The following is a 25,334-nucleotide window of genomic DNA, read 5'->3' as shown; positions in this document are numbered from 1 at the left end:
AGGACAACTCATATCCTGGCCTCCCAGTCTCTCTCCTCCCTACCCACCAAAATGCCCCCTTTAACCCCGCTCTGAGGTCCTGACCCTGGAGAGGCAGCTGGTGCAGTTCTTTCCACGCCAACTGCAAGGGGGAGGGGGGTGGAGTGCGGATTCCCTGTCCAAGGTCAGAGCACTGTCTCTGACCTGGGATCTGGGAGTCCGAAGTATCCTATGGCACCTCAGACACTGTCTAGGGGCCATAGGATTGCTCCTCCCAATGATTAGGGAGAGTAGTTCATTATAGGCTACACAGTAGAGTAGTTGGAAATGTGAAATTGAGGGTGCTTCCAGATGGATGGCTCCTACCAATCAAAAAGTATATTGTGCAGGTATTCTATCTTTGTCAACAGATTTTTTTGTGGAAAGAAAAAAGATAGAAGCAGCTGTGGAAAACACAGGAGGAGGGTTCGAAGATAAGTTTGCTGGTCCTCCTGTAAAACTCTGTGAATGAGGCAGAGCAAGCTTCATTTGGTAGCACCCTGAGTTTAAACAAAAAAAAATCTTACTTGCTCTTTGCCACCTTTTCTCTAGGATTAAAACCATATAAAGGGATATTCCTTAAAAACTCTTTAGTGCTTACTCAGTATCTGATTGTGACTGGGAACTGGATGTGGGTGAGCTGACAAACTAAATCTAGACAAGACTAAAATAATTGTGATTACAGTGCTTTATAGCTTTGAATATCCTACTTCTAAGCACATTAATTGTAAATGTTTTATCCTTGAATTTAATGGGATTTACTTCCAAGCTATGTGTAAATAAAATATCGTTACTTGGGAAATGAAACATTTACAAACGTGAGGTAAACATACTCAAGCACTTCATTCAGTAAACCAGTTTTAAGTCAGAACAATCCAAGTATTTCATCTACTAAAAATACCATGCCAGTTGATTTATATAGATGGCAGACTGGAACATTCTCTTGCTTGCGGTAATGCTTGTGTGTAGCAGGAACAACAGCAACAAGAGTTGTGCATACTCTTCCATAGTAACAGCCTAATAGATTTATTCTGACTTACAAGGCTTTTGAGTCAAACAACACACTTTTTAACATAACTGTACTACCACTAAATGTAGTTGAATGGTTGCTTGAATGGTTCCCCCACCAAAAAAAAAGAACAAAAAACCTAGCTTGTCAGGAAGGCTAGACCTCTTTCAAATATGGTAGATTTCCAGAAAAAGGGTGTTTTTAAGTGGAGAATTCAAACATGCCATTTCTTTACCTGCATTCTGATGCAGTACAAAACTAGGAAGGAAATACTATGTAATGATTTGAGTGCTGAATCATAGGCCTAAATCCAATGTACAGTCAGTAGAAGAAATTATTGCACTAGCAGAGCTCCACTGCATTTTCCCATTGTGCAAGCAGAACTTCGATTCTCTCCTCATGCATAGTTCAGAACTTAGTTTCTGCTAGAGCAACTTTGTGCTAGTGGAATGACAATGGATACAACCCAGGCAGTTGGGGGAGATGAAAGGCTATCTCCAATATCCTACCAGGTTGTAGCATCAATGCACTGCCTTTCCACAGATCTGTGTCAATGAGAGCAGATGTGCGTAACATTGCCAGCACACCCAAAAGCTACAAGACTACTCAGAAAAATACAGCCAATACACACAGTAGAAAAGAAGGCAAAATCTGGAAGGCCAGTGTGCTAAACAAAACCATCAGTAGAAAACTCCTTCCTTACTGCAAATATGGTGGTTGTATCATACCTGTCAGCAATACAATCATATCAGTGTAAGGTCATATTTTCTGATGTTGGGGCTACAGTAGGGCAGCAAGCAATTCACCCCATCTTAAGTATTTTATATGCTAATGCTGCACGTTTTAGGTTTCAATTAGATGACATAGGTTTCAAAAATCTATACATTAGGATTCGGCCATACATTCAATAGTTTATGCAAAATAAATGTAATGTTTCTCCCAGCTTTTTCTGGAATTTTGTCATGCCTGAAGTAGGTATTTTTCTTTTCAGCATTCTCTGGCTATTTTAGCCGCTTTCCATTACCACACAAGCTTTCATATCCTTGAAAGAAGCCTTCAGCTGGGAAGGAAAGTCATTCTGACTCTGCCTGTGCTCCTAGACATTAAAAAAAAAAAAAATTAAGATAACGATTGTATTCCTTCACATTCGTGTGAGTGATAATGACACCCGCCATTCAAAAAGCCCGGAATTCGACATCCTGGACGAAACTGCCTCGCTTTTTAAAACCTCAACGTCCCCGCGCCTGAGACACAAATGGGCAGACGTTAGGCCGGCCAACGTGTCAGCTAAGGAGCGGCTGTGACCGCTGTGGAGGACGTTGCAGCAGATCCATCATTTCCTTACTACGGAATAACGCGTTGGGCGGTTCGGCGCCATTTCTGCCGAGGCCTTTTTCCCCACAGAAAGTGGGGGAGCCCTTCCTCCCGGACGGGGTCCTGGAGCTCTGGGGCCTGCGTGAGAAAGACGGGCCGTAACTTTCCCCTTCAGTAACCGTATCGGATCCCCACCCCAAGTGTGCGTGCTGGGTGAGGCGGACATTTTTGGAGGAGTAGAGAAGAGAACATGAGGCGGGGAGAAGGTGGATTGCTTACGGGCGACGGCCCCAACCTCCTTCCCGCTACAGAGGGAAGGGGAAGGGGCACGACGGAGGAGAGGGGCCTGCTCTGCCCCACCCCTTGCCTCCACGGAGCTGGAGCGTGTTCCCACACCGGCCTCCCTCGGTCCTCCCCCCGCACTCCTGCCTGGGGGTTTTATGCGTCCCTCTCACTTCTTTCCGCTCCCTCAGGGCGCCCATAGCTAGCCGGCTTCTCTGGCTCCCATGGCAACCGCGCCCAGCTTGTGTTGTCGTCGGCTCTGCTGCCAGCTCGGTGGAAGCGGTGCTCGGCGCCGCGGCTGCGGGCTGAGGTTTGAGCCCCAGAGCCAGAAACAGTCGGAGGCGCCATGGCTTCTCCGGCCCGGCCCGCGGTTTCGCCGAACCTCGTGGTCCCCGCCTTCACCGAGAAAAGGAAGAACCTCTCGTCTCTCTCCAGGCTGGAGCGTCCTTCGGACAGCGAGCTCAGCGGCAGCCTCGGGAAGGTGAGAAGGAAAGGGCGGAAATTAAGCCGCCCAGGCTTTATTTCCCGCGCCATCCCGCTAGCTTTGTCCCTATTACTTATTATATATGCCGCTTTTCAGGGCTGTGCCATCACAGAGGAGAGTGCAAACAGGAGCGTGGTGATAGAAGTAACATCCGGAGTAGCAAACACATACACAGAATATTTTGCAATAAAATAAAATGTAGTAGACTTTGCAGCATGTTTGTCACAAAATTTCCTTGGGTTGTTTTTTTGTTTTTGTTTTTAAGGAGCCTTCATTTGGCTCAACCTCCAGTGGAGAGTCATGGGAAAGACTCGGAGACTCCTCCCCTCCCATAAATAACCCAAATTTTTATACGCTATCAGTATGCATGGGAGCGTGGATGAGAAGGCCCCGGCTGGACAGCCACATGTGGAGACAGAAATGCTTCAGTTAGTCTGCTCTAGGGCTGGTGCCAAGGGTAGGCATCGTTGGGCACTTGCCAAGGGCCCATACCCCAGCAGGGGCCCACTGACAAGAACCCCCTGGACTTGCTCGTTTTCTTCACCATTGCAGCCTAGAGCATCTCTTAAAAAAAAAGGTAAAGGTGTCCCCAACCAGTCGTGTCCGACTCTAGGGTGCGGTGCTCATCCCCATTTCTAAGCCGAAGAGCCAGCGCTGTCCGAAGACGCTTCCGTGGTCATGTGGCCGGCATGACTGCATCTCTACACCACCCTAAAATCCCACAATTAAAACAGGGCTTTCTTCTTCCATTTTAAATGCAGGATCACAACAGACTCCCTTTACACATGCTTCCTTTTTACTCCTCCCTTTCCCAACTCCTTCTCCCCCTTATCTGAGTCTTCCATATGTTTCATTGATCTAGCTCCTCTTCTTCCCGCTTTTCCTTTTTCACAGAGGGAACTCAAGCGGAACACAAGTGGGGTAATTTGATACCTCATTATCTCTGATCTATTTAAAAATGGAATAAAGGTCATTTAGTGCAAGAGACGCCCTGGGGGTTATCAATATCATCTAAAGGGCCCACAAACTTCTGTGAGTGAACAATTTCAATAGCAGGTTAAAAACTCAGTGTGAAGAAGCCCCTGCTTGTTCACCTGCCTCTCCTTTGGCCCAGACAATGATGTTGGCAAGAAGGAGGAGCAGTAGATGCTGCTGCCTCCTTGCTCATGGCTCTCTGTCTGTCGAGCAAGCAAGCGATAACAATGATGAGGAGGAGGATAAGGAGCAATAGCAGCTGGTGACAATGCAGATGCGAAGGTAGACTCAGTGAAGCAGGGAGCCTGGGTGTCTTGCCCAAGGGGTCTCAAAAACCTGGAGCCAGCACTGCCCTGTTCTCAAGCTATGAGGGGCATAAGGGCAAAAGCGGTACTTTGAATTTGGCCCCGAAATGGACCGAGAGCCAATGCAGTTGGTGTAAGGCTGTGCAAGCTTTACTTATTTATTTATTGAAAATATTTCTTGGCCGCCTTTCAGGTCAGAAGCTCTCCCAAGGCGGCTTACAGCACTAAAATACATAAAACAGTTAAAATATTAAAAGTGATAATAATAAAGACAATAAAATATAAACATAAAGACAATAAAACCAGCAACAATGTTAACAGCAGTAACAGCAAAAATAGCAGTCATATCTAGAGAAGGCCAAGGTAAAATAATATGATTTCAAGACCTTCTTAAAAGTCTGTAATGATGAACCATGGCAAACCTCCGATGGCAGCTTGTTCCAAAGGTGTGGGGCCACTGCAGAGAAGGCCCTCTCATGTGTGATCACCTACCTGACTGCTCTCATGGATGGGCAAATGAGAAGGGCCTCTCTTTCTGATCTTAAAGCGTGGGCAGGCTGATATGGGTGAAGGCGGTCCTTCAACTAACTTGTTCCCAAACCGTTTAAAGCTTTAAAGGTCAAAACCAGCACTTTGAATTGGGCTCAGAAATGCACTGGTAACCAATGCAGCCAGCGCAGTGTAGGTGTTATGTGATTGAATCGTCTCATCCTCACCAATACTCAGGCGGCCTCATTCTGCACAAGCTGGAGTTTCTGAACCATCTTCAAAAGCAGCCCCATGTATAGCGCATTACAGTAGTCCAGCCTGGACATGACTAGTGCGTGAGGCAAGGTCCGTCCTCTCCAGACAGGATCACAGTTAGCATACCAGCCTAAGCTGGTAAAAAGCACTCCTGGATACCGCAACCACCTAGACTTCCCCAGTTAGCTCAGAGTCTAAGAGGATTCTCAGACTGCGCACTTGGTCTTTCAGGGGGAGTGCAACCCCATCTAAGACCAGTTGTAACCCTCCATCCAAAGTAGTTGGTTTCCCAACCCAGAGTACCTCCATCTTGTCTGGATTAAGTTTCAGCTTGTTCACTCTCATCCATCCCAAAACAGCCTCCAGACACTGGTTCAAGAGCCTCCCTGGGATGTGCAGATCAAAAAAAGAGGTAGAGCTGAGTATCATCCGCATACTGATGACATTTCAGCCCAAACCTCCTGATGACTTCTCCCAGTGGTTTCATGTAGATGTTTAAAAGCATGGGGGACAAGATAGAACCTTGCGGCACCCCACAGGCTAGAAGCCATGGGGTGGAACCGAAGTCCCCCAGCACCACCTTCTGAGACCGCTCCTCCAGAAAGGACTGGAACCACTTTAAAACTGTGCCTCCCAAGCCCAATCCAGATAAATGATCCAGAAGAATACCATGGTCAATGGTATCGAAAGCCACTGAGAGGTCCAGAAGAACCAATAAGGTTTCACTCCCCCCATCTATTCCCCAGCATAAGTCATCAACTAGGGTGACCAAGGCTGTTTCTGTCCCATAACCAGGCCTGAAACCTGGTTGGAATGGATCTAAATAATCAGTTTCATCCAAAACAGCTTGGAGTTGTGAGGCCACCACATGCTCCAGCACCTTGCCCAAGAATGGCAAATTTGACACAGGGCAGTAATTATCTTTAGAGCGTCACAGTTTATGGCAGGGATGGGGAATCACCACAACCCATGGAGGTTTCCCATCCAGGCTGCAGAGGTTTGGGCTCCCTCTGTGGGCACTGCCCACTCCTAGCACCCTGGCCTGGAGGCTACCAGGAACTTGGGGAGAAGACGGAGAAAGGAATCCTCTTGTTATTTCTGATACGTGATCAGAGGTAACAAGGAGATCCCCCCTGCATGTTGCTCTCCCTTCCAGTGGGGAGGGATCCCGTTGTGTACAAGATAATAAGGGGATAATGAGCACACTGCACCCCCTCCCAATTGGGAAAGGAATGTTGTGGCAAGTGCTGCACACTCACCTGAGTGTGCTTCTCTCCTGCTCCTCCTTCCCCATTTGGGGAACAAGCAAAGCTGGCACCAGGAGCAAAGACCGCTGTACACTTGGGTGGTACTTGCAGGAGCTCCTGCAAGTTTTGGACAAGTATGTTTCATTCGTCCTTCATCTTCCCCACATGGGGAAGGCAAAGGGTGAGTGAAACTGCCTGTGCAATCAGCTGGCACTTGCAGAAGTTCCTGCAAGCACCAGCTGAATGAGAAGCAAAGCCAGCTTCCCAGCCAAAGTGCTGACTGGAAGATGTCACCAGTGGGTGTACACACCCAGAACATCATCCAGCCCAGGGTCGGGGGTGGTATCCGCCCTGAGGGAACATGGTTCCCCACCCTGTCGTATGGTATACAAATATGCAAACATCAGAACATTTACCATTTGGGCTAATAAAATTGTAACTAGTTCAGTAAGCATTTAGCAATTCATGTGGGGATGTCCAAGGACACTTCCCAAGCCTCCAGTTGTGCACTACAGTGGTGGATCAAAAGCAGGGCCAACACTATCATTAGGCAGAGTGAGCCAAACACCTCAGGCAGCAGATTTCTGGGAATATGGTAGGAAAGCAGCACCCATTCCTCCTGAGCCCCTCCTGCTGTTGTCCTCTTTTGGAAGATGGTATGTGTCCCACATAGCCCGCCCTGTGCCCCTGAAACTCGCCTGCTGCCCTCAGGTGCAGTTGAGGCTGTTGTCCTATTGCCAGTGTTGAAGTGAGATTCAACTGCCAGTCCTGTCGGCTTTTTTACATGGGAGAGGCATTATGTGGTCCTTTGCCTCAGGCAGCAAAATGGCAGCATGAAAGTGTCCTAGGAATAGGGTACATTTCTCTCCCACAATGGTGCCATAAACATCTCCATAAACCCTATGAATTCACAGAGGTCTAGTATGTCTAAAGTTCTCTGTGCATATATGTTGTGGAGACCAGGCATTTGAAACAACAAACATGATTTTCTCTGGAAGATTTAAAGGTGATAGTTTTTTGGGGACTTGAAGGCAGAACGAGAAAGCTTTTGTTGCCCATTGGCACTCAGTTATTTTTTTCTGTTTGTACCATCATCTCTGCTCAATCATGGTTTGTAGTAAACCTGTTAGAATACAAGGGTTGTTTTTTTGGTTTGCTATTTTGGTTTGTTTCTAGATTGTTACTGGATTTAAGAGGCTTGTTTTTAAATCCTTGAAACTGTTTTGGTGATTGAGAAATACAAAATGTGGCTTATCCAGATTTTTGATGTTTGTGTTTTTTAGATAGTAAGGAAAATTGCGTTTTCATGGTAAGATTTCCAGAATTCTTTAGTGCAGCCTTTTCCAAGCTGGTGCCCTCCAGATGTGCTAGACTACAATTTCTGTCACCTCCAGCCAGCATGGCCATTGGTCATCCTGGCTGGGGATGATGAAAGTTATAGTTCAACACATCTGGAGGGCACCGGCTTGGGAAAGAATGATTTAGTGGGATCTTCCAGCCACTTGATCTCATAGAACTGGTTTGGTCATTACTTTCTTGTTCAATAGATAAGCTGTTCTTTTACATTGCAGAGATTTGCCCTTGGTTTTAGGGATTATCTCAGGGTGGGATAAGACCCTTGGCAACATGAACATGAAATTCTAGGACATTTCAACTGCACACTTTGGGTATGCTGGGTCATTCACTGATCAGTGTGTTTCTCACCAAAACTATGGATTTCACCTACCAGAGATAACAACCCCGTTGTTGTTGACAAGTGCCTAGCTCCCGGCTTCTTTTGTGGTCACAAGAGTAGAAGTCATAGTGCTAGTCAAAGACTTATTATGCAAACTAAAGACAGATCAGCACTGCTACAGATATAATTCACATGTGGAAATCAGGAGTGTATTTCACCAGCTGCTTTGTATAATAAAGACCTACATAAGCAGCAGTTAACTGACTCAGGTTACAGCACTATGAAAGAGAGAAAGAGTTTTCCTTGCAAACTGTGAGTTTGGTGATTGGACAGTACCTTTCCCCTCCCCTCCCCGTCTGACTCTGAATCCGTTCCCACATCTTCTTGAGGTGTCCCTGCAGAGGTGCTGGGCCCAGTCCCTACAGTTGTTTACATAGTTACTTAACTTAGAATGATATCTTGAAGAGTGAACAAATAAGAGTTTGACTTCAGTTCAGGGATTATTATCCTGGTATATATTACTGTATAAATAGTCCCTCTGAAACAGATTATGAAGGAGTACTTATTTATTTATTTATTACATTTATATATCCTAGAGTGGCCAGGTAAAAAAGCGAACAAGGCTCCTGCACCTTTAATCATTGCATAAAATAAATAATTTCAGGAGGTGTAGAACCTCTTCTACACACTATTAACAGTGCAGGAGCCAATTCAGGTCACTGCAGACCCATCCTCTTACAGTTGCAAATCTTATTTAGTCCTTTCCTCAGTTTCTGAGCTTTTAGCGAGAATTGCCCACACATTTATCATTGCAGCTGCAAGAGTCAGATACTTGCTTTTTGGAATGTGAAAGCACTGTCTCTAGATGCTAAATTTTGCACCTAATGACAAATTCTTTGACTGCGTTGTACTTTTGCAGAATTGTGGAATACGCACCCCCTTAGCTGAAAGTGAAGGAGGCAGACCTCTTCAGAACTAATAGGCAAGATGATTAGAAATGGAATGGGACCTGTGTTATAGACATAACACTTATTAACCATTAAATATTGATTAAATTAATCTTTTTAGGGTAATCTCTTGAAATCTGTGGACCTTAATCATGTTATCACACTGCTTGAAAAAAAAGAATCAGTAAGTATGACCTGAGCATTAAAAAATCTTCTTTTGCATAAATTTTGTTGGATTTCCATTATTTCAAAGAAGCCTAAGGCTGCAATCCTATACCTACAAATCTTCAAATTGGGCAATCTGAAACCCTGGCAGGAAACATGGCCCAATCCTGAAGTGCTCGCACCCCAAGATAGATCAACGGGTTAAAGCACCACCTGGGCACCCCTTATGGTATCCCTTCTTTCTGTCTACCTTTAACTTTCAGAAGCATGAGTTTTGTAATTCTCAGTCAGCTAGCTTAAATTCAGTCAAGTAGCCAGGAACCTTCTTGAAGTTTCCTTTCATTCCCCAGAGTCAAGCTATTGATCTCTTCATTCTGCTCCATCCTGAGTCCAGCCCGGAGCCATTTATACTTTTATCGTTTGTTTTGAAATTTATAACTGCCCTTGAGTTCAGACACCCAGTCACTGTTTATCTTCAGTGGTGGGACTTGGCATGGACATACTTGGTGTTGCGTAGCTGTGAGATCAGCCCAGGGATCACATGGTGCCCAAACCCATTTGTCATGATCCTTCCTAGCATTCTCCCTCTCTTGCTCTGCTACCTAACTGATGTTTCTAGGGCCAGGGTTCCTCTCTCCCTTTCCCTTGGAACCACCTTGGATCCAGATAATCCACGTCATCCAAAAGTCCTTGGAGTTGAGCTGCCATCATCTTCAAGACTTTACCGAAAAAGGAAATATTAGTAACTGGGCGATAGTGATCAAGATCTCCTGGATCCAACAAGGATTTCTTAAGGGACATGGCCATTTGGATCTTCTGCCTCTGTAAAAAGCACCTTGAATAGTACACTTGTGCAGAACATTTTTAAGCACTGTTCATTCACCCCATTTACTGCTCTCACCAATCCTGCTTTTTTTCTTTTTAAGAGTAATTATGAAGAACAGCTCCAAGCACTCAAAGTGGTTGCAAATCGCTATGAATTTGGGATTGTATCCTTTTTTCCATCTTTGTTGCAAGCAAACATGGAAGTCAAAACAGTGAAGAACATGCAAAGTAATTTTGGTTCTGTTTCAGTTAACGTGTAGTTTGCTTCATATCAAATAGATAACAGCTCTAATAGAGGACTGCCTGCCTGTGATACACTTTATGTAGCAAGGGAATGTCAGCAGTGGGTTGGATCCAGATTTAGTCATACCTAGAGCAGACCCATTGAAATACCATTGATTTCAATAGGTCTAATTTAAGTATGACTAAATCTGGGTCCAACTCAGTTGGTTTATTTTAAATATAATTATTTTCAGTTATTTATTTTTGTTTATGAAATGCTATGACATTCCCTGTATCTTTGAGAAGAGAATAGGTTAAAAATCTGAATAAATAATTACTTTCTACCATTTGTCACAAAATAACAGATAAACACAGACTACTTACATTGGTATAGTACTTTTAGTTTAAAAGTAACAACCTCAGTATATGTTTGCTGTTAATTGGTCTGAATGTTGCATAATATAGGTAATGATGAGTTTGCACATAATATTGTCCCAGACCATTTTGTCATCCCAAGCAGCTGCACCAGAATACCTTGCAATATTGCAGAGGATGCTGGGAAAGGTTCTCCAGAATACTTTGCAATATTGCATAGAATGCAGCTATCAGATGGCATGAAGTAGATTGCAGCAACCTCTGCAAAATTGTAGAGAATTCTGGATCACCTCTGAAATCACACACTGCTTCACCCCTAAAATGTTCTTGCTCCAAGCCTGTAATTGGGTTGTTTGTAAAATTGTGCCAGCCTTCATATAATGTAGTTTTCCGAAACCTGATGCTCTCCAAAAGGTTTGCACCAGTTCCCATCAGCCCCAGACAGCATGGTTAATTGTCAGGAATGCTGGAAGATGTAGTCCAAAACATCTGGAGATTGGGGAAGGCTGACATAATGAATCCTTTACAGAGACACAAGTGTAGATAATATATTTAAAAAGATAGCTAATTTTAATGACTCTGTAATGTGTGCTATATATAACAAATTAAAAACATAATTTCATTATCAAAAATACATATGCAGTCCAAATTATGAAACTTGGATAAATAATAGTACTTTATTACATCCCTGTGATTTCAGTAGAATCTACTTCCATGTAGTATCTGTAATCCAGAATCCCGGTCTCCCCATAGCTGTCAACAGGAAAGTGGTTACATGCATGGACTGCACATGGATTTTCTGTGCTATCATATGACCAGTCTGCCTACTTTGGGTGTCTGATGTATCTATTAAAAAAATAGATAGGAAGATATTTTAGTATTAGTGTATCTGATAAATCAGTCGAATTAACTATTATGTTTCTATGAACAGTTTGGCATTTAGAGTGAAGGAAGTTGTTCTGAGACCTGTGGGTAAATTAGCTCTGTGGGACTGGTGTATCATCTCCACTGCTGGAAATCTGGCAATTGCTGCTGCCTGCCTGAATTTTGTGTCTAATTTTACAACTGAAGTTTAAGGGCTTGGCTACTCTTTTATTTTAAAAGGTTATTTCACACCATTATCTCTTTCCCCATACCTCATAAATTTCCTTGATTCTTAATCATTACAAGCCTCTTAATGATTTAACACAAATCTCTAAAATTTTAAACCTATGTGCGGAAAGAATTCAGCTCGACAATGTTTTTATTGAACCTACATGTGAAATTCTTAAATTATATGGGTAAGTTTTCACAGTGTTAATGCTGCTTTTTATATACAAGATCCTTCTGCTTTAACTAATCTTCTCTTGTTCATTTACCATCTCTGTTCTCCTTTTATGTACTGACTTTTCTAAAAGTCTTCTTTATATAGTCACAAATATTCTGGGATTAATGGTGAGGTAGAATAAAGCTTCTTAAACAGCACTAGAGACTATTGTAATTCTGCCTTAGATACAGTAGGATTCCCTACTGTAGGATTCCCTAAGCAGGATTCCCATAGATCTCTTGTTGTCTTAGATAAACTGGCAAGGGATTATCATCACCAAGAGGTGAAGGGCACAATCTTATGCATGTTTAGACAGAAAAAAATCCTACAACTCCCAGTATCCCACAGCCACCCATGGTGGCTGGGGAATGCTGAGAGTTGTAGGACTTCTTTCTGTCTAAACATGCATAGGATTATGCCTTAAAATATTAAGTTTTGTTTTAGAAAAAGAATCCTTAATTATTTTAATATATCCAAAATAGTCAAACAGGTAAAACCCCTATGTATTGCAATATCAGTCTTCATGTCAGTATCATAGAAAGAGGAAACTTTATGTAACCATGGCTTGGAAATATTTCCAGTTTGTTCAAGCCAATGTCGGTTTTTGTGAACCATCCTTTTAAGAGCCAACAAGACTGGGAAAATATTTACGTCACACCAGCATTACGTTTCTAGGAACCCGATTGACCAAATGCCTCAAGTTTTGCTGCATTATCACATTTAGGTTGCAAAACTGTGCACATTTTCCTGGGAGTAAATCCCATTGAATATAGCGGACCTTTCTTTTCAGTTAACATGCATAGGGTTGAACTGTTAGCCACCTTGCCATTTGCACAATGTAGGTGGGAAAGGGGATGTTTTCTTCACTGACAGTTTGGATTAAAGTCCACATTAGCAATTGTGAGTATAGAGGTAGGTAGCTATAATTAGAATGACTTAATTTAAATGGAGCATGTGTTCCTCCTTTATCACTCCCTCCAGTCTATATTGTTTCGATACTTCTTTCCCTGACATACCCTATAATGTTCCTTATTATGTTTGCTTGGAGATGGAGCCAGGCAAGAAGTGAGGCTAACAATAGATAATTTCAAACAGAGGAGGAAATTTTCTTTTTTCACTCATTTATTACAGCCCTCCATCCCACTTGTTTTACGTAGCAAAACAGAGGAGAGGAGGGGGAAAGAGTGCTTGTTCATAATGGCCAACATATAAAAATAGCTGCTGACTCAGGCAATAGAGTCCCTCTTTATACAGTGTTCCTAGAATCTAGTGCTTATCCAAGGAAATGACTATAAATCATCATATCAAAACCTCCTTCATGGATTTTTGAGATTTTGCCACTTCTGTAAGGAACAAACTAGTTTTCATTAATATCTTTTAAACCTGCTTTAGAAATCTAGCATTTCATTATATGGCATTTTGGACACCTTTTACACCATACCATAGAAATTACCATTTAATATGGTCAGAGTTTCTACTTCATGCATGTAAAATTGTGGCTTTAACAGTAATTACTACTGAAAATATTTTTTCTTGGTAAAATAATTTGCATCATATCCTGAAACATCTTTGTATGTTCCTATCATTTGTACTGCTTAGTTTTACTTCCACATAGTGGTATATAAATAGTTATATAATTTATATAACTGTTAGAGAGCACTCCTGTGGTCCCTGGGAGAAGCACATTCTGTTGCGTTCAGTGGGGCTTACTCCAGGGTAAGTGTGCCTAGGATTACAGCCTGTATCATGTATAAACAATCCAATCCTAATTTGAGCTCTTCAGAATCAAACACATTTTTGTTTTCATTAATGTGCAAGTGTTCTAAAACAGTACTGGATCTTCCTTACAACAGTGAATAGAATGGAATATAATGTAGTCTTAAGTACAGTTACATTCACCTTCTTTCATCTCTGGTATAAATAGTAATGTACAATCTGGCTTGGTGTATGTTTTATTTTACTTTAATTATTTATTTTAAGCATTTTTACCCTGCTCTTCAGCTGAAAGGCTCCCAAAGCAACTTAACATCAATAAACAAGACAGTCTCTGCATGCAAGCTTACATTCTAAAAGATGTGACACAAAATAAAAAAGGGAAAACCAGGCAACAGTTTTTAAAGTCATAAAGTAGTTACAATGTCCAATTGAATGGAAAGAGGTCAGGGAGAGGAGGCGCCAAAAGGAGCTGATCTCTCAGCATGGAGCGGGCCCTGCTTTCCATGTCTCCCACTGCTGCAGCCAGGTATTAGACAGCACAATAACTTCCTCTTTCAGTTTAAACAATTTTTGTTTTATTTTTGGATTTTCATGTTATATCAGCTAGAATGATCTTCCTTTCCGCCCTGCAGATCTATTAATGTTAAAGTGATATCGGAGTAGCCATCAGTAGCATCCTGAAAAGTTATTTGCATTCCTCTTGTTGATATATCAGAGGTGCATATATATGTTATATATTTTACTCTGTCTTCTAGGGAGCAATCCTATGGGTAAAGGCGGCCGCCTCCAAACTCGGAGGCGACCACCTATCCAATGCAGGGCAGGAGAAGTGCGGAGCGGATTGTCTCCTTCTCCTGCCCTGCATTCATGGCTAGACAGCCAATTTCAGCTGTTTAGCCACAGGAAGTCAGAGTGGGGGTGGCCGGACGACATGTAGGTTGTGTCGTACTGGCATTTTCACCCACCTCCGGAAACGCCCCCTTTACCCCGGTCAACACTGTTCTTATGAGCACGGGGCTATTCCACGCTGCCTACGAGGTAACGCAGGAGAGGGCGGGGGTCAGTTCTCCAGGAACGGACCTCGGAGCACAGGCTCCGAGGTTGGTTCCCGGGAACTGACCTATCCTATGGCCACCTAGGATTGCGCCCTTAGATGACTATTTTTTATTGTTGATGGAATTTAACAGATGCATTCTTTAACCTATTTGTATTGATAAATTAATACTGAAATTTAAATATAATAAAGATCACAATCCTACAGGATTGCCAGAGGGTTCCAGACTTAAACAGAGGGTTCCAATCTTGGAGGCCTCCATCTATCCTAAGCCCTGCCAGCAAGAGCCAAGCAGGGCAGGAAGAGCAACAGAGGCTCTTACAACCTCCATTTTCATTTCTTGTGCTTACCTTGCTGTGGGTGGGGGCAGGAACAGAGAAGCTTGTGGATCCAGGAGATCCATGGCCTCTCACCTCCACGCCCACTGGCATGCCCCCTTTCCTCTCTCCCCATGCTCATCCAGGGTCGCAATACTGACCTCGGAAGAGGAACTGCCATGGAACTTTCTGCAGCTGGGAGGGATGGAGATTGGGACAAATCCAAGTAAGGATCCCCCACCCCCCAAAGTCGTAGCTCTGTCTACAGCCTCAGGAGGGGTATCTACTGCCCCTGGAACCACCCTGAATAATATATATTGAGATTGTTCTCAATGTATATTTATAATAAAATAAGGAAAGTATTGGTGTATCACATTTCTAGCAGTATCATGGACAGGATTGGTTTGTTTCTATGTTTGTTTATTTATTTTAAACCCTCTGTTCAGGGTGTACAAGCTGGCTTACAAAACTACAAAACACATGAAAATGCAAACTGTAATCCATACACACATTGACAGCTAAAGATTTCTTAAGTACCAAATGCAGACTGGAATAAATGTGTCTTCAGTGAGGTTTTTAAACACCAGCAGTGATGAGGCCATGCATATCTCCTTGGGGAGTAAGTTCCAAATGTGTGGGGCCAACACTGAAGAAGACTTTTTTCTAGAATCCACCAGCCTAAAGACTTTTAATGGTGGGCCAGAGAGTAGGGCCTTAGCACTGATCTTCATGTGTCATACAGGTGTGACAGCCCTTCACATACTGTGGTCCCAAACCACTTAGGGCTTTAAAGGTTAAAAGCAGCATCTTGAATTAGTCGTGGAAACAAAGAGGCAGCAAATGTAACTGATACAGAATAGGAATAATATGATCCAAGCACCTAGCTTCCACAAGTGTTCTGGTTGCTGCATTCTGTACCACTTGCAGTTTCCAAACTGGCTTCAAGGGCAACCCAAGATATTACACGTTGCTGTAGTCTTACTTAAACCTAACCAAGGCATGTGTCACTGTCCAGGTTTGCACAATAACCACAGCCCACCATGGCTTATTTAAGCCACGGTGGGTTGCAGTATGTGCCGGTGGCCATTTTGAATATTCAGTCCCCAGCAAGAGGTTGCCATGGTTTGTCGAGTCATCCAGACCTAGGCAGCAGGGGTTGTTTGAGGGTTAAACGATCCTCTAATAACCCATGGTCTGTTGTAGGGTTTTTACCATGGTGGCAAAAACAGCAGCAATTTTGCAAGGAAAAAAGGTGCACGGGGAGGACATACCAGGTTTGCAAACAGAATTGTGCTCCTGGAAACCAGTTTCTTTTTTTGCCACTGCCGCTTCATCAGCATCAAATTCAGCAGCCATTTTGGCCACCATGACAACAATTTTGGCAGGGGTGGGGTGCAGCCCCTGGTGGATTCAGGGGTTGGTCTATGCAGCCCCCTGGCCCCCACCTCTGGTGTCCACCTCTGATGTAGATGTTGAAAACCATGGGAGGCAAGACAGAATTTTGAGGCACTCCAAATGTCAGTGGCCAAGGGATGGAGCCAAACTCCCCCAGCACCACCATTTGGGTCCATCCCTCCAGGAATGTATGTTCTACCATGCTATTTTAAATGTACTTGTAATAACTACCTTTTTAAATTTTGCAGGTTACCATTTTACAAAAAGAAGTTATCTGATGAAGTAAACTATGCAGAAGAAGTTCAAGAATCAATTGCAGAATTGGGTAATTTCAGACTGCATGCTGACACATACTTTTTAGGCATGTCTTTGTGTACCAGAAATTATCCAATACATTGTAGAGCTGATTGTCCCATACAGATTATTCCAACCAAAGAACATACAGTGTGAGGGGAACTATCCAAACAGCCTTTGGGTGTAATCCTAAACTTACTAGGAAGTAGAATTTGCTTCTATTTAGGATTATGCTATGTATTTCCATGAAATTATGTTTGTTTAACCCTTTCAAGACAGTGTGCTTAAGCACATATGATTCAGCCTTGGGTTGCTGTTCATGTGCATCAAATCTTACTACATCTCACTTGTATAATACCATGAGAGCAATCTAAGTTATCTGCTTTCTTTATTCTCATGCTTTTGACACAAATCAATTTTTACTTACTTCCTTCGTTTCTTTGTGGTGCTGCTTCCTGCAGTATTATAGATTGCCGTATAAGATGCTGTTTTTTGGTCTAACAGGACATCTGTGGGCTTTCATGGAGGTGGACTAGAAAAGCCTGCATATATTTTTTTGTGTTTTTCTGTGGTCATATATGGAAGCATTCTTCTTTGTGGTTTCTATGCATCACGTACATGGGCTGTGCACCTGCGCGGAGCCTCGATTCGGGAAACTTTTATCGCTGAAGAATTTTGGTGAGAACCCTTCCGTATGTCCCTAGTGGGTTCCTACTTATTCCCTCAGTACTCTTTCGACTGCCATTGTGTGCACCTCATTAGGGAGACTTCTCTTTCTTTCAGACATCTGAAAGTGTGTGTTTTTCACAATTGCTGAGGTTTTATTCGATATTTTTCTTCTTCTACAGTTATCTTCATTCTTTTTAATGTTATCCTTTTTGTTTTGTTTAATTTCACATCTGTCGCAATCACCCTCATGGGCATATGGTCCTCCAGGCACCCTTTCGAAAGTGCTCCCAGTTCAGGGCAAAGTTGCCACCCTTGGAAAGCCATTCTCTCTTTCTGTTCTGCTTAGGAGAAGGACACGTTGTGGAGATTTGATCTCACTGTAAAGCCTTTTCAAAACAGGCGAGAAAAAAAGAGTTCAGATTGTCTGAAATCCACTCTTCGGAAAAGGGCTTTGGAGTCCATTGAGGACTCTATGGAAAATGGTGGACATGCCCTCACAAGCACAGTCTACTGCGCACAAGCCTGTTCCAGTGTTGGGGCCACCATCCCCTCAACGTCGTATTGCAATGAGTATGCAAGCACCCCCATCCTGGGCCATCTGACGTTTACTCTATGAAGAAACTCACCAAAGAGTTTCCAAACAGGCTAGTTTCTCTTCTTCTAATAACCCAAAGAAGAAGAAGAAGAAGAAGCTCATGACTCTGCTCGGGATCAAGCTTCCCTGCTCCTTTTATGTCTTGTAATGATCCGGTCCGAGAGTCGCCATTCCCTTTTGTACCAAAGTTTTCTCGAGATCGACAGTGGCCCTCGACACAGGCCCTCTCTTCCTCCACCACAGCTGGAAGATGCCATAATTTCATCCATACCAAGGACAGTGCCTGCTCCTCCACTGTTGATGGGGTCACATCATCAAGTGAATTACAATCCACTTGATGATGTGACATATTAACTTGTTACCTGGACAGCTTTAGAGCTTCAGATTGAAAAGGGTGGCTGTCAAGGATTGAGGCCTACAGAGGCAAGGGAGAAGGTCAGGCCTAGAGGCCTGGAGTGTTTTCTTGGGAGGGGGTATCCCTAAGAGGAGTAGTTCCATTTCCCCAGTTAAGTGTCATTTCTTCAGGTCTGAAGCAGTACTTTCAGTTTTGGGGGAGGAGAGTATAAAAAGAGAGTGAGTCAGAAATACCAGAGCTGTAAGCAGAGCTGGGGAGACCAGAGCCTGAAGAGGGAGCAGGAAGAAGCAGCCTGGAGAAGTCTAAGTACAGTTAGGACAAAGGAACTTGCATTTTGCAACTTTTATTTTCTCTTTATGCCTTTTGTATGACTCAGCTCTATTGTGTAAATACCTTTAATTATAATTTGCTTACTTTAATTTACCAGTAAACTGTTGTGGTTAAAACCCAAGTGTCTGAAGTACCAACCACCCCACATCTACAGCCTAAACCCCACATTATCGGGAAGGGGAACTTTAAAAGAAGGAAGGTGGGACTCTTAAGGAGGCAAGAGATCCTTAAGGAATTGCTCAGGGGTCCAGGTCATAAAGGGAACCCAGACAGTGGCCCAGCAACTTCTTGTCATCAGGTAGAAGATTGAGAAGTCACCCAACTTTGTCCCAAAGTAGTAACTGGTAACCTGACATTGCTGCCTGATAATTTGTGATCTTCAGGCCCATCGATGTAGAGGAAAATATTGTCCTTCTAATTAAATCTAAGTGTCTACCTTCCTTGTCTGTCAGGGAGGAATGCACCTTACAAGACTTTCCCTGTGCCATTTCAATGACCACGGAGTTGGGTGCTGGATGTTTAAATAGATATTCAGCATTGGTCTCCTGTACATGCCGTCTAATAGCTTTGAAATTGGTGGCACTGTAGAAGGGTCTTTCCATGATTGCTTGATGGGTTCCTTTAAAGCTGGAAGTAGAGGAATTGCCACAGGTCTGAAGGATTCTGCAGTTACTGTGTTAAAGACAGGATCTTGGATTGTGGAGTCGACCTGCTGAGTCTCAAGGCCTAAGGCCTGGGCCATTCTCAAGATTTGATTGAAAAATTGACCCAAGTCTTCTGATGGAGAAATGGCTTCGTTGGAGCCCTCCAGCATATCAGGTGACGAAACAGAAAGCAGAGCCGACGATTGTGAATTAGTCTTAGATTGATAATTGTCTGCCGCAGACATCGGCTACTCTCCTGCCAGAGCCTGTTCTCCTTCTTCTTATCTTGGAGATACTGTAGGTCTCCAGGACCAATCTGTTGTCTTACTGGTACCGAGGGAAGTGGCTGCAACAAAGTCTGCAGCAAATTATGTGGAGTCGTCTTTGGACATTCAACACTTATTGTCCTGCATCGCCATTGAAGTTGGCTGGCCTCCCACAAGAAACCAGAGCCCAGATCGAGGACCTGCCATTTGACAGGCAAGGTCTGTTTAATGCTAAGACTGACAGTGCCTTAGACTTGGTACAGAAGGCCCATACCACCGCATGCGGCATGGATTTCTTACTGCAGCCACCACCTAGACAATGCCATTGGTTCCAATCTTCTGGTTCAGTACCAGCCAGCGCCAACTCAACAGCACCAGCAGGAGCGATCTCAAGCAGGTCAGTCTGGAAAAACTTTCCCATCTTCGAAGTTCCATGATTACCAAAGGAAACCAAATAATGGGAACAAGCACCATCTTTGACTTACTTCTTACTGTCCATTCCCGTTTATTGTCTCAAAACGCCTCTTTGGGGGATGTGCCTCTTCGCCTCATCCAGCTTGGTGCAACATTACATCAGATTCCTGAGTCCTTGCCATAGTCTGGCAGGGGTACTAGATCAAGTTCGAAACCCTCCTTCCTCTTGGTACCGTATGGGTTTCTGCTCCATCTCCAGGCCTCCATGCTGAGGGGCAGACACTCTTCGACAAAGGAGCAATCCAACATGTTCAGCACACCCATCTGCGGGATGGTTTTTACTCAGGGTAGTTAACAGTACAGAAGAAGAATGGAGGGCTTTGGCCGATCATGGACCTTCAACAACTGAACCAGTTCATTTTGCCCAGGAAGTTCCATATGGTGTCCCTGGCATCTATCATCCCTCTCCTCTTTCAAGGAGAATGGTTCACGTCTATCGAACTCAAGGATACCTGTTTTCATATTTCCATAGAACAGTCCCATCAATGCTACCTGCACTTTGCCATCAGTACCGATGCCTTCCAGTTCCAGGTGCTGCCCTTCAGTCTTGCTACCTCCCCGAGGGTGTTCACCAAGTGTATGGCTGTAGTGTGTTCCCATCAGTGACTGCAAGGCATGGAAGTCTATCTGTACATTGTTGACTGGCTACTGGTGGCATCAACAAGGACTCGACTCCTTCAGTTGATAGGGGTGACCTGCAATCTCCTGCAAGAGCTGGGACTGTATATCAATGCTGACAAGTCTCACCTTCTGCCAACACAGAGCATAACATTCATAGGGGCACTATTGGACTCGATATGCCTGGCCTTTCCTACCTGACACCAGGGTAGAAGTGCTGACATCATTGGCAGTAGACTTGCTCACAAGCAACTCCACCATGGCATACAAGATTCAACATCTACTGGGTTTCATGGTGGCAACAACAGTGGTTGTGCAACATGCGCAATTGTGGATGAGACACCTGAACACCCAGCGAGTCAGGCTCATGTTGCCCTCCGAGGTGAAAGATTCTCTTCAATGGTGGTCAATACTGAGCAATATCGTCTGCAGCATGCCATTTCTTCAGCCCTCCCCATCCACAGTGGTGACTATGGACACGTCACTCTCGGGATGGGGAGCTCACAATGCATGGGCAATGGTCATCTAGCAAAGCCACTCACCATATCAATGTCCCAGAACTACGGGCAGTGGAAAAAGCACTTTGAGCATTTGAACTGGACCTGGTGGGCAGACTAGTCCAGGTGACATCAGACAACACCACTGACATTGCGTACCTGAACAAGCAGGGAGGTACCAAATCACTTCCACTGCTTGCCTTACGCTCCAGATTTTCGATTGGTTCGTTGTTGTTCAGTTGTTCAGTCGTGTCCGACTCTTCGTGACCCCATGAACCATAGCACGCCAGGCCTTCCTGTCCTGCGCTCTCTCCCGGAGCGTGCTCAAGTCCATATTCATTGCATCAGTGATGCTATGTAGCCATCTCATCCTCTGCCGTCCCCTTCTCCTTTTGCCTTCAGTCTTTCCCAGCATCAGGGTCTTTTCCAGAGAGTTTTCTCTTCGCATTAGGTGGCCAAAATATTTGAGCTTCAGCTTTAGTATCTGTCCTTCCAATGAGCACTCAGGGTTGATTTCCTTTAGGATGGACTGATTTGACCTCCTTGCAGTCCAGGGGACTCGAAAGAGTCTTCTCCAGCACCACAGTTCGAAAGCATCAATTCTTTGGCGCTCAGCCTTCCTTATAGTCCAGCTCTCACAGCCATACGTTACTACTGGGAAAACCATAGCTTTGATTAGACGGACCTTTGTCGGCAAGGTGATGTCTCTGCTTCTTACTATACTGTCTAGGTTGGCCATAGCTTTCCTCCCAAGGAGCAAGCGTCTTTTAATTTCATGGCTACAGTCACCGTGTGTGGTGGTCTTGGAGCCCAAGAAAACAAAATCTGTCACTGCTTCCATTTCTTCCCCTTCCATATGCCAGGAAGTGATGGGGCCAGATGCCATGATCTTAGTTTTTTTAATGTTGAGTTTCAAACCAGCTTTTGCACTCTCCTCTTTCACCCTCAACAGCAGGCTCTTTAGATCCTCTTCGCTTTCTGCCATTAGGGTGGTATCATCTGCGTATCTGAGGTTGTTGATAATTCTCCCAGCAATCTTAATTCTGACCTGTGATTCATCCAACCCGGCGTTTCACATGATGTACCCTGCATATAAGTTAAATAAGCAGGGCGACAATATGCAGCCTTGTCGTACTCCTTTCCCAATTTTGAACCAATCGGTTGTTCCATGTCCAGTTCTTACTGTTGCTTCTTGACCCTCGTACAGGTTTCTCAGGAGACAGGTAAGGTGGTCTGGTACCCCATCTCATTCGATTGGTTCATACCCTGTCAGATCGGACTGGTAGCAATCCATGTCACTGGTGTCAACAGTGTGTTGGCAGACCAGCTCAGTAGGACAATGCTGACCTCCCATGAATGGGAACTGAGGAGGACTGTGCTCACCAACCCCTTCCAACATTTGGGAAGACTGGAGAGTGATCTTTTTCTCGCACCAGAGAACGCAGTCTGCCCCATTTTTTGCAGCAGAGCGGCTCAAGGCCAGGGATCAAGAGGCTATGCCTTTGTGTTTTGATGGACAGGGGCACTGTTTTACCTTTTTCCTCCCTTTCCATTGATAACCAGAGTCCTAGCAAAGATTGTGGTGGACAGCATCAAGGATATCCTCATCATGCCATGGTGGCCACGCCAGCCTTGGTTCGCCCTGCTACTTCGAATGGCAAGAAGTCAGTATCAGTGGCTTCCACCGTACCCGTCCCTTGTCACCATGGAGGGCGGGCTGGACCAGATACCTGTATCTATTAACTCTAATCTATTAAGATTAACTCTAATCTATCAAGATTGTGGTAGACAGCATTGAGGATATCTTCATCACACTGTGGTGGCCACGCCAGCCTTGGCTTGCCCTCCTACTTCGAATGGCAAGAAGTTGGTATCAGTGGCTTCCACCATACCCATCCCTTTTCACCATGGAGGGGGGCTGGACCAGACACCCATATCTATTTACTCTCTGCATGACAGCATGGAGGATCAGGTGACAGACACCGCTGAAGCCCTGGCTGGGGTTCAATGGATCCTTGATGCTGCATGAAAGCCCTCTAAGCAATTTCCTGCTCCAGGAAGTGGACTGCTTTTTTCTGACTTTGCTTGTAAGCACCATTTTCACCCACGTCAGTGCTCCTTATACCAAATTCTTCAGTTTCTTTTATCCCTTTACGAGAAAGGACTCAAATTGTCATCTCTTAGGGTCTACTGGTGAGGGGTTTTCAGTGTTCTCACATCTGACAGTGAAAAGATTTTTAAAAGGGATAAGGAACTTAGCACCACCAGTCCGCACTATGGTACTGAGCTAGAGTGTCTCTGTGGTGCTTAAGGCACTCTCATCTAGGCCTGGTGACTACAGACTTATGCCTCCTTTTGTGGAAGGTGGCATTGTTAGTGGCTATTACTTCTCAGGCCTGGAAACCAAAATTGTTACAATAAAATACTGAGAAGAAATATTAATGTTATACAGGAGATCTAACTCATGCAACTGTATCACCATCTTATAGCTTTATAACCTGTCAATCTTACACCTATCTCTTCAGGTTACTTGATGAGGGTACCATGTTCTCAAGTAAGGATACAAATCTGTAAATGTGTTATTAGCTTTTACCATGCTGAGCCACCAAAGAAAGAGTTTGAAGGTAAAATTTATTTTTATATATTTTTGATACGTACTTAATAAAATGTAATCAGTGTATCATAGGCCTGAATCAGATAGCCTGAAGATCCTATTTCTGTAGTAATGGAAGAACAAACAGAAGCATATTGTATGAGATGCACCTAAGGTAATGTAAGGCACAGGTACTCAACATGGATGTCTATGCATACATAGGGCTGAATCACATCATCTTTCCCCTTTTTAGGGTGAAAATGATGCGTTCCTAGCCAATATGCTATATTCTATATGGAATATCCTTGTCACACATTACATTATGAGTGTGATGGAAGGAGATGCATAGGCCTGCATCTCAGCTGTAGGAACACAAATGTTCATCTTGGGTAACGGTCTGAACTGGGCTATAGATACTCGTAATACTGATTGATGCTATAGTAAAAGTGAAAACATGTCAGTATTAGATTTTAGTTTTAGCTTGTTACACCTCTCTCTCATCCCTTGTCTAGTTAAGTGCAATTCCTCTCCAGACAGACGATAGTGTGTGTTTTCCATTGCAGACTGATTTAAATCAAGGTGATTTAAATAAATTCTATAAATCAAGTTTCCATTTTAACTTCACATATTTCCTGAACAAACATACATTCCAGCTGGTTGCTATGTTTGCTTGGTAGACGTAGAAATATTTATAAATGCAGAGCTCAAGTAGTTCGAGGACATAACACAGAAATAGAAGATGATCCATATGAGCTCGGTGGGTCACCTGGGAAAATATAGGATGGCATCTCCTGCCATCTAACACCTATGATGTCCTGACTTGCTAATCCCTAAGTCTAGTAGGAAGCAACTAATGGTTGTATGCACTTACCCTCAACAGTCACATATTTTCCTTCATGGTTTTCTCTTTTACGTAGAAAACCAGTTTTAACTCAGTAGCCCTATGCACATATGTAGGACTCTCATGTGTAGCTCTACTGAACTCCTGGCCCCGTCCCAGCGTTGCACTCCTAGGCTAACTCTGCCTCTCATGTTGAGCCCAGAGGTCTGAATAGAAAGTTGTATGTGTGAACAGCTGCTTGCATGTTGGAGCTCTGCGCAACTGAGGCATCCAATATTGCTGCTGTCTAAATGTCATGGAACCCCAACACATGGGCAGCTGCTCATCAGTAGAATTTCCTATTCAGACCTCCACAGTCACAGAATGTGCTCCTGCAGATACATGTATGAACTCATGCACTTTCCGATGAGATATGCACAAGGAATCTTTAGACAAATATTGTTTCAATGGCTAAGAAGCCAATTCCCACCAAAAGAGATCCACAGCCAGACAAAGTTGAAGAGGATTATGCCATATTGGCACATTTATTCATGTTTACGTGGCTTCAAATGCATGCGCTGTTTTGGAGAAAGCATTTTTTAAACATTACACCAATTGGCGGTGTTCCAGCCTTCACTAAGAATTGTTTCAATGGGGAAATTAGCTGTGTTCTCAGAGAGGTTGGATTCCAGGCCTAGAAGTGAGGCTGCTGAGACATGTGAACAGCTTGTGTTGCTGAGGGAGGGGTGGGTTGGTATGATAGAGTAAAGAGGAGACATTTGTGTAAATAGAAGCACCTAACAC

General features: G+C 43.9%; 1 protein-coding gene and 1 long non-coding RNA gene across 2 annotated transcripts in view; one reads left to right on the top strand and one right to left on the bottom strand.

Annotated features, from left to right (window-relative positions):
• Positions 1–689: 689 nt before the first annotated feature.
• Positions 690–2,794, bottom strand: LOC146345020 (uncharacterized). Its single transcript, XR_014792400.1, has 3 exons — positions 2,621–2,794; positions 2,373–2,479; positions 690–2,123 (listed from the first exon to the last, which is right to left on the bottom strand). It is a non-coding gene; the product is annotated as an uncharacterized LOC146345020 (long non-coding RNA).
• CFAP69 (cilia and flagella associated protein 69) overlaps positions 2,171–25,334 on the top strand; it is a 62,974-nt gene continuing 39,810 nt past the window's right edge. Inside the window, exons 1-6 of the mRNA XM_084858937.1 lie at positions 2,171–3,104; positions 9,122–9,184; positions 10,092–10,154; positions 11,758–11,867; positions 16,624–16,700; positions 23,643–23,741. Of these exons, the coding sequence (XP_084715063.1) occupies positions 2,970–3,104; positions 9,122–9,184; positions 10,092–10,154; positions 11,758–11,867; positions 16,624–16,700; positions 23,643–23,741 (547 nt within the window). The 5' untranslated portion in view covers positions 2,171–2,969. The remainder of the gene's footprint in view (positions 3,105–9,121; positions 9,185–10,091; positions 10,155–11,757; positions 11,868–16,623; positions 16,701–23,642; positions 23,742–25,334) is intronic.

This window comes from Heloderma suspectum, chromosome 5 (genome assembly GCF_057233095.1).
Source record: "Heloderma suspectum isolate Gila_16-S chromosome 5, 16-S_ref, whole genome shotgun sequence".
Lineage (NCBI taxonomy): Eukaryota > Metazoa > Chordata > Lepidosauria > Squamata > Helodermatidae > Heloderma > Heloderma suspectum.
The sequence above is the reverse complement of the archived record's forward strand: the minus strand, read 5'-3'. Positions and strand labels throughout refer to the sequence as shown.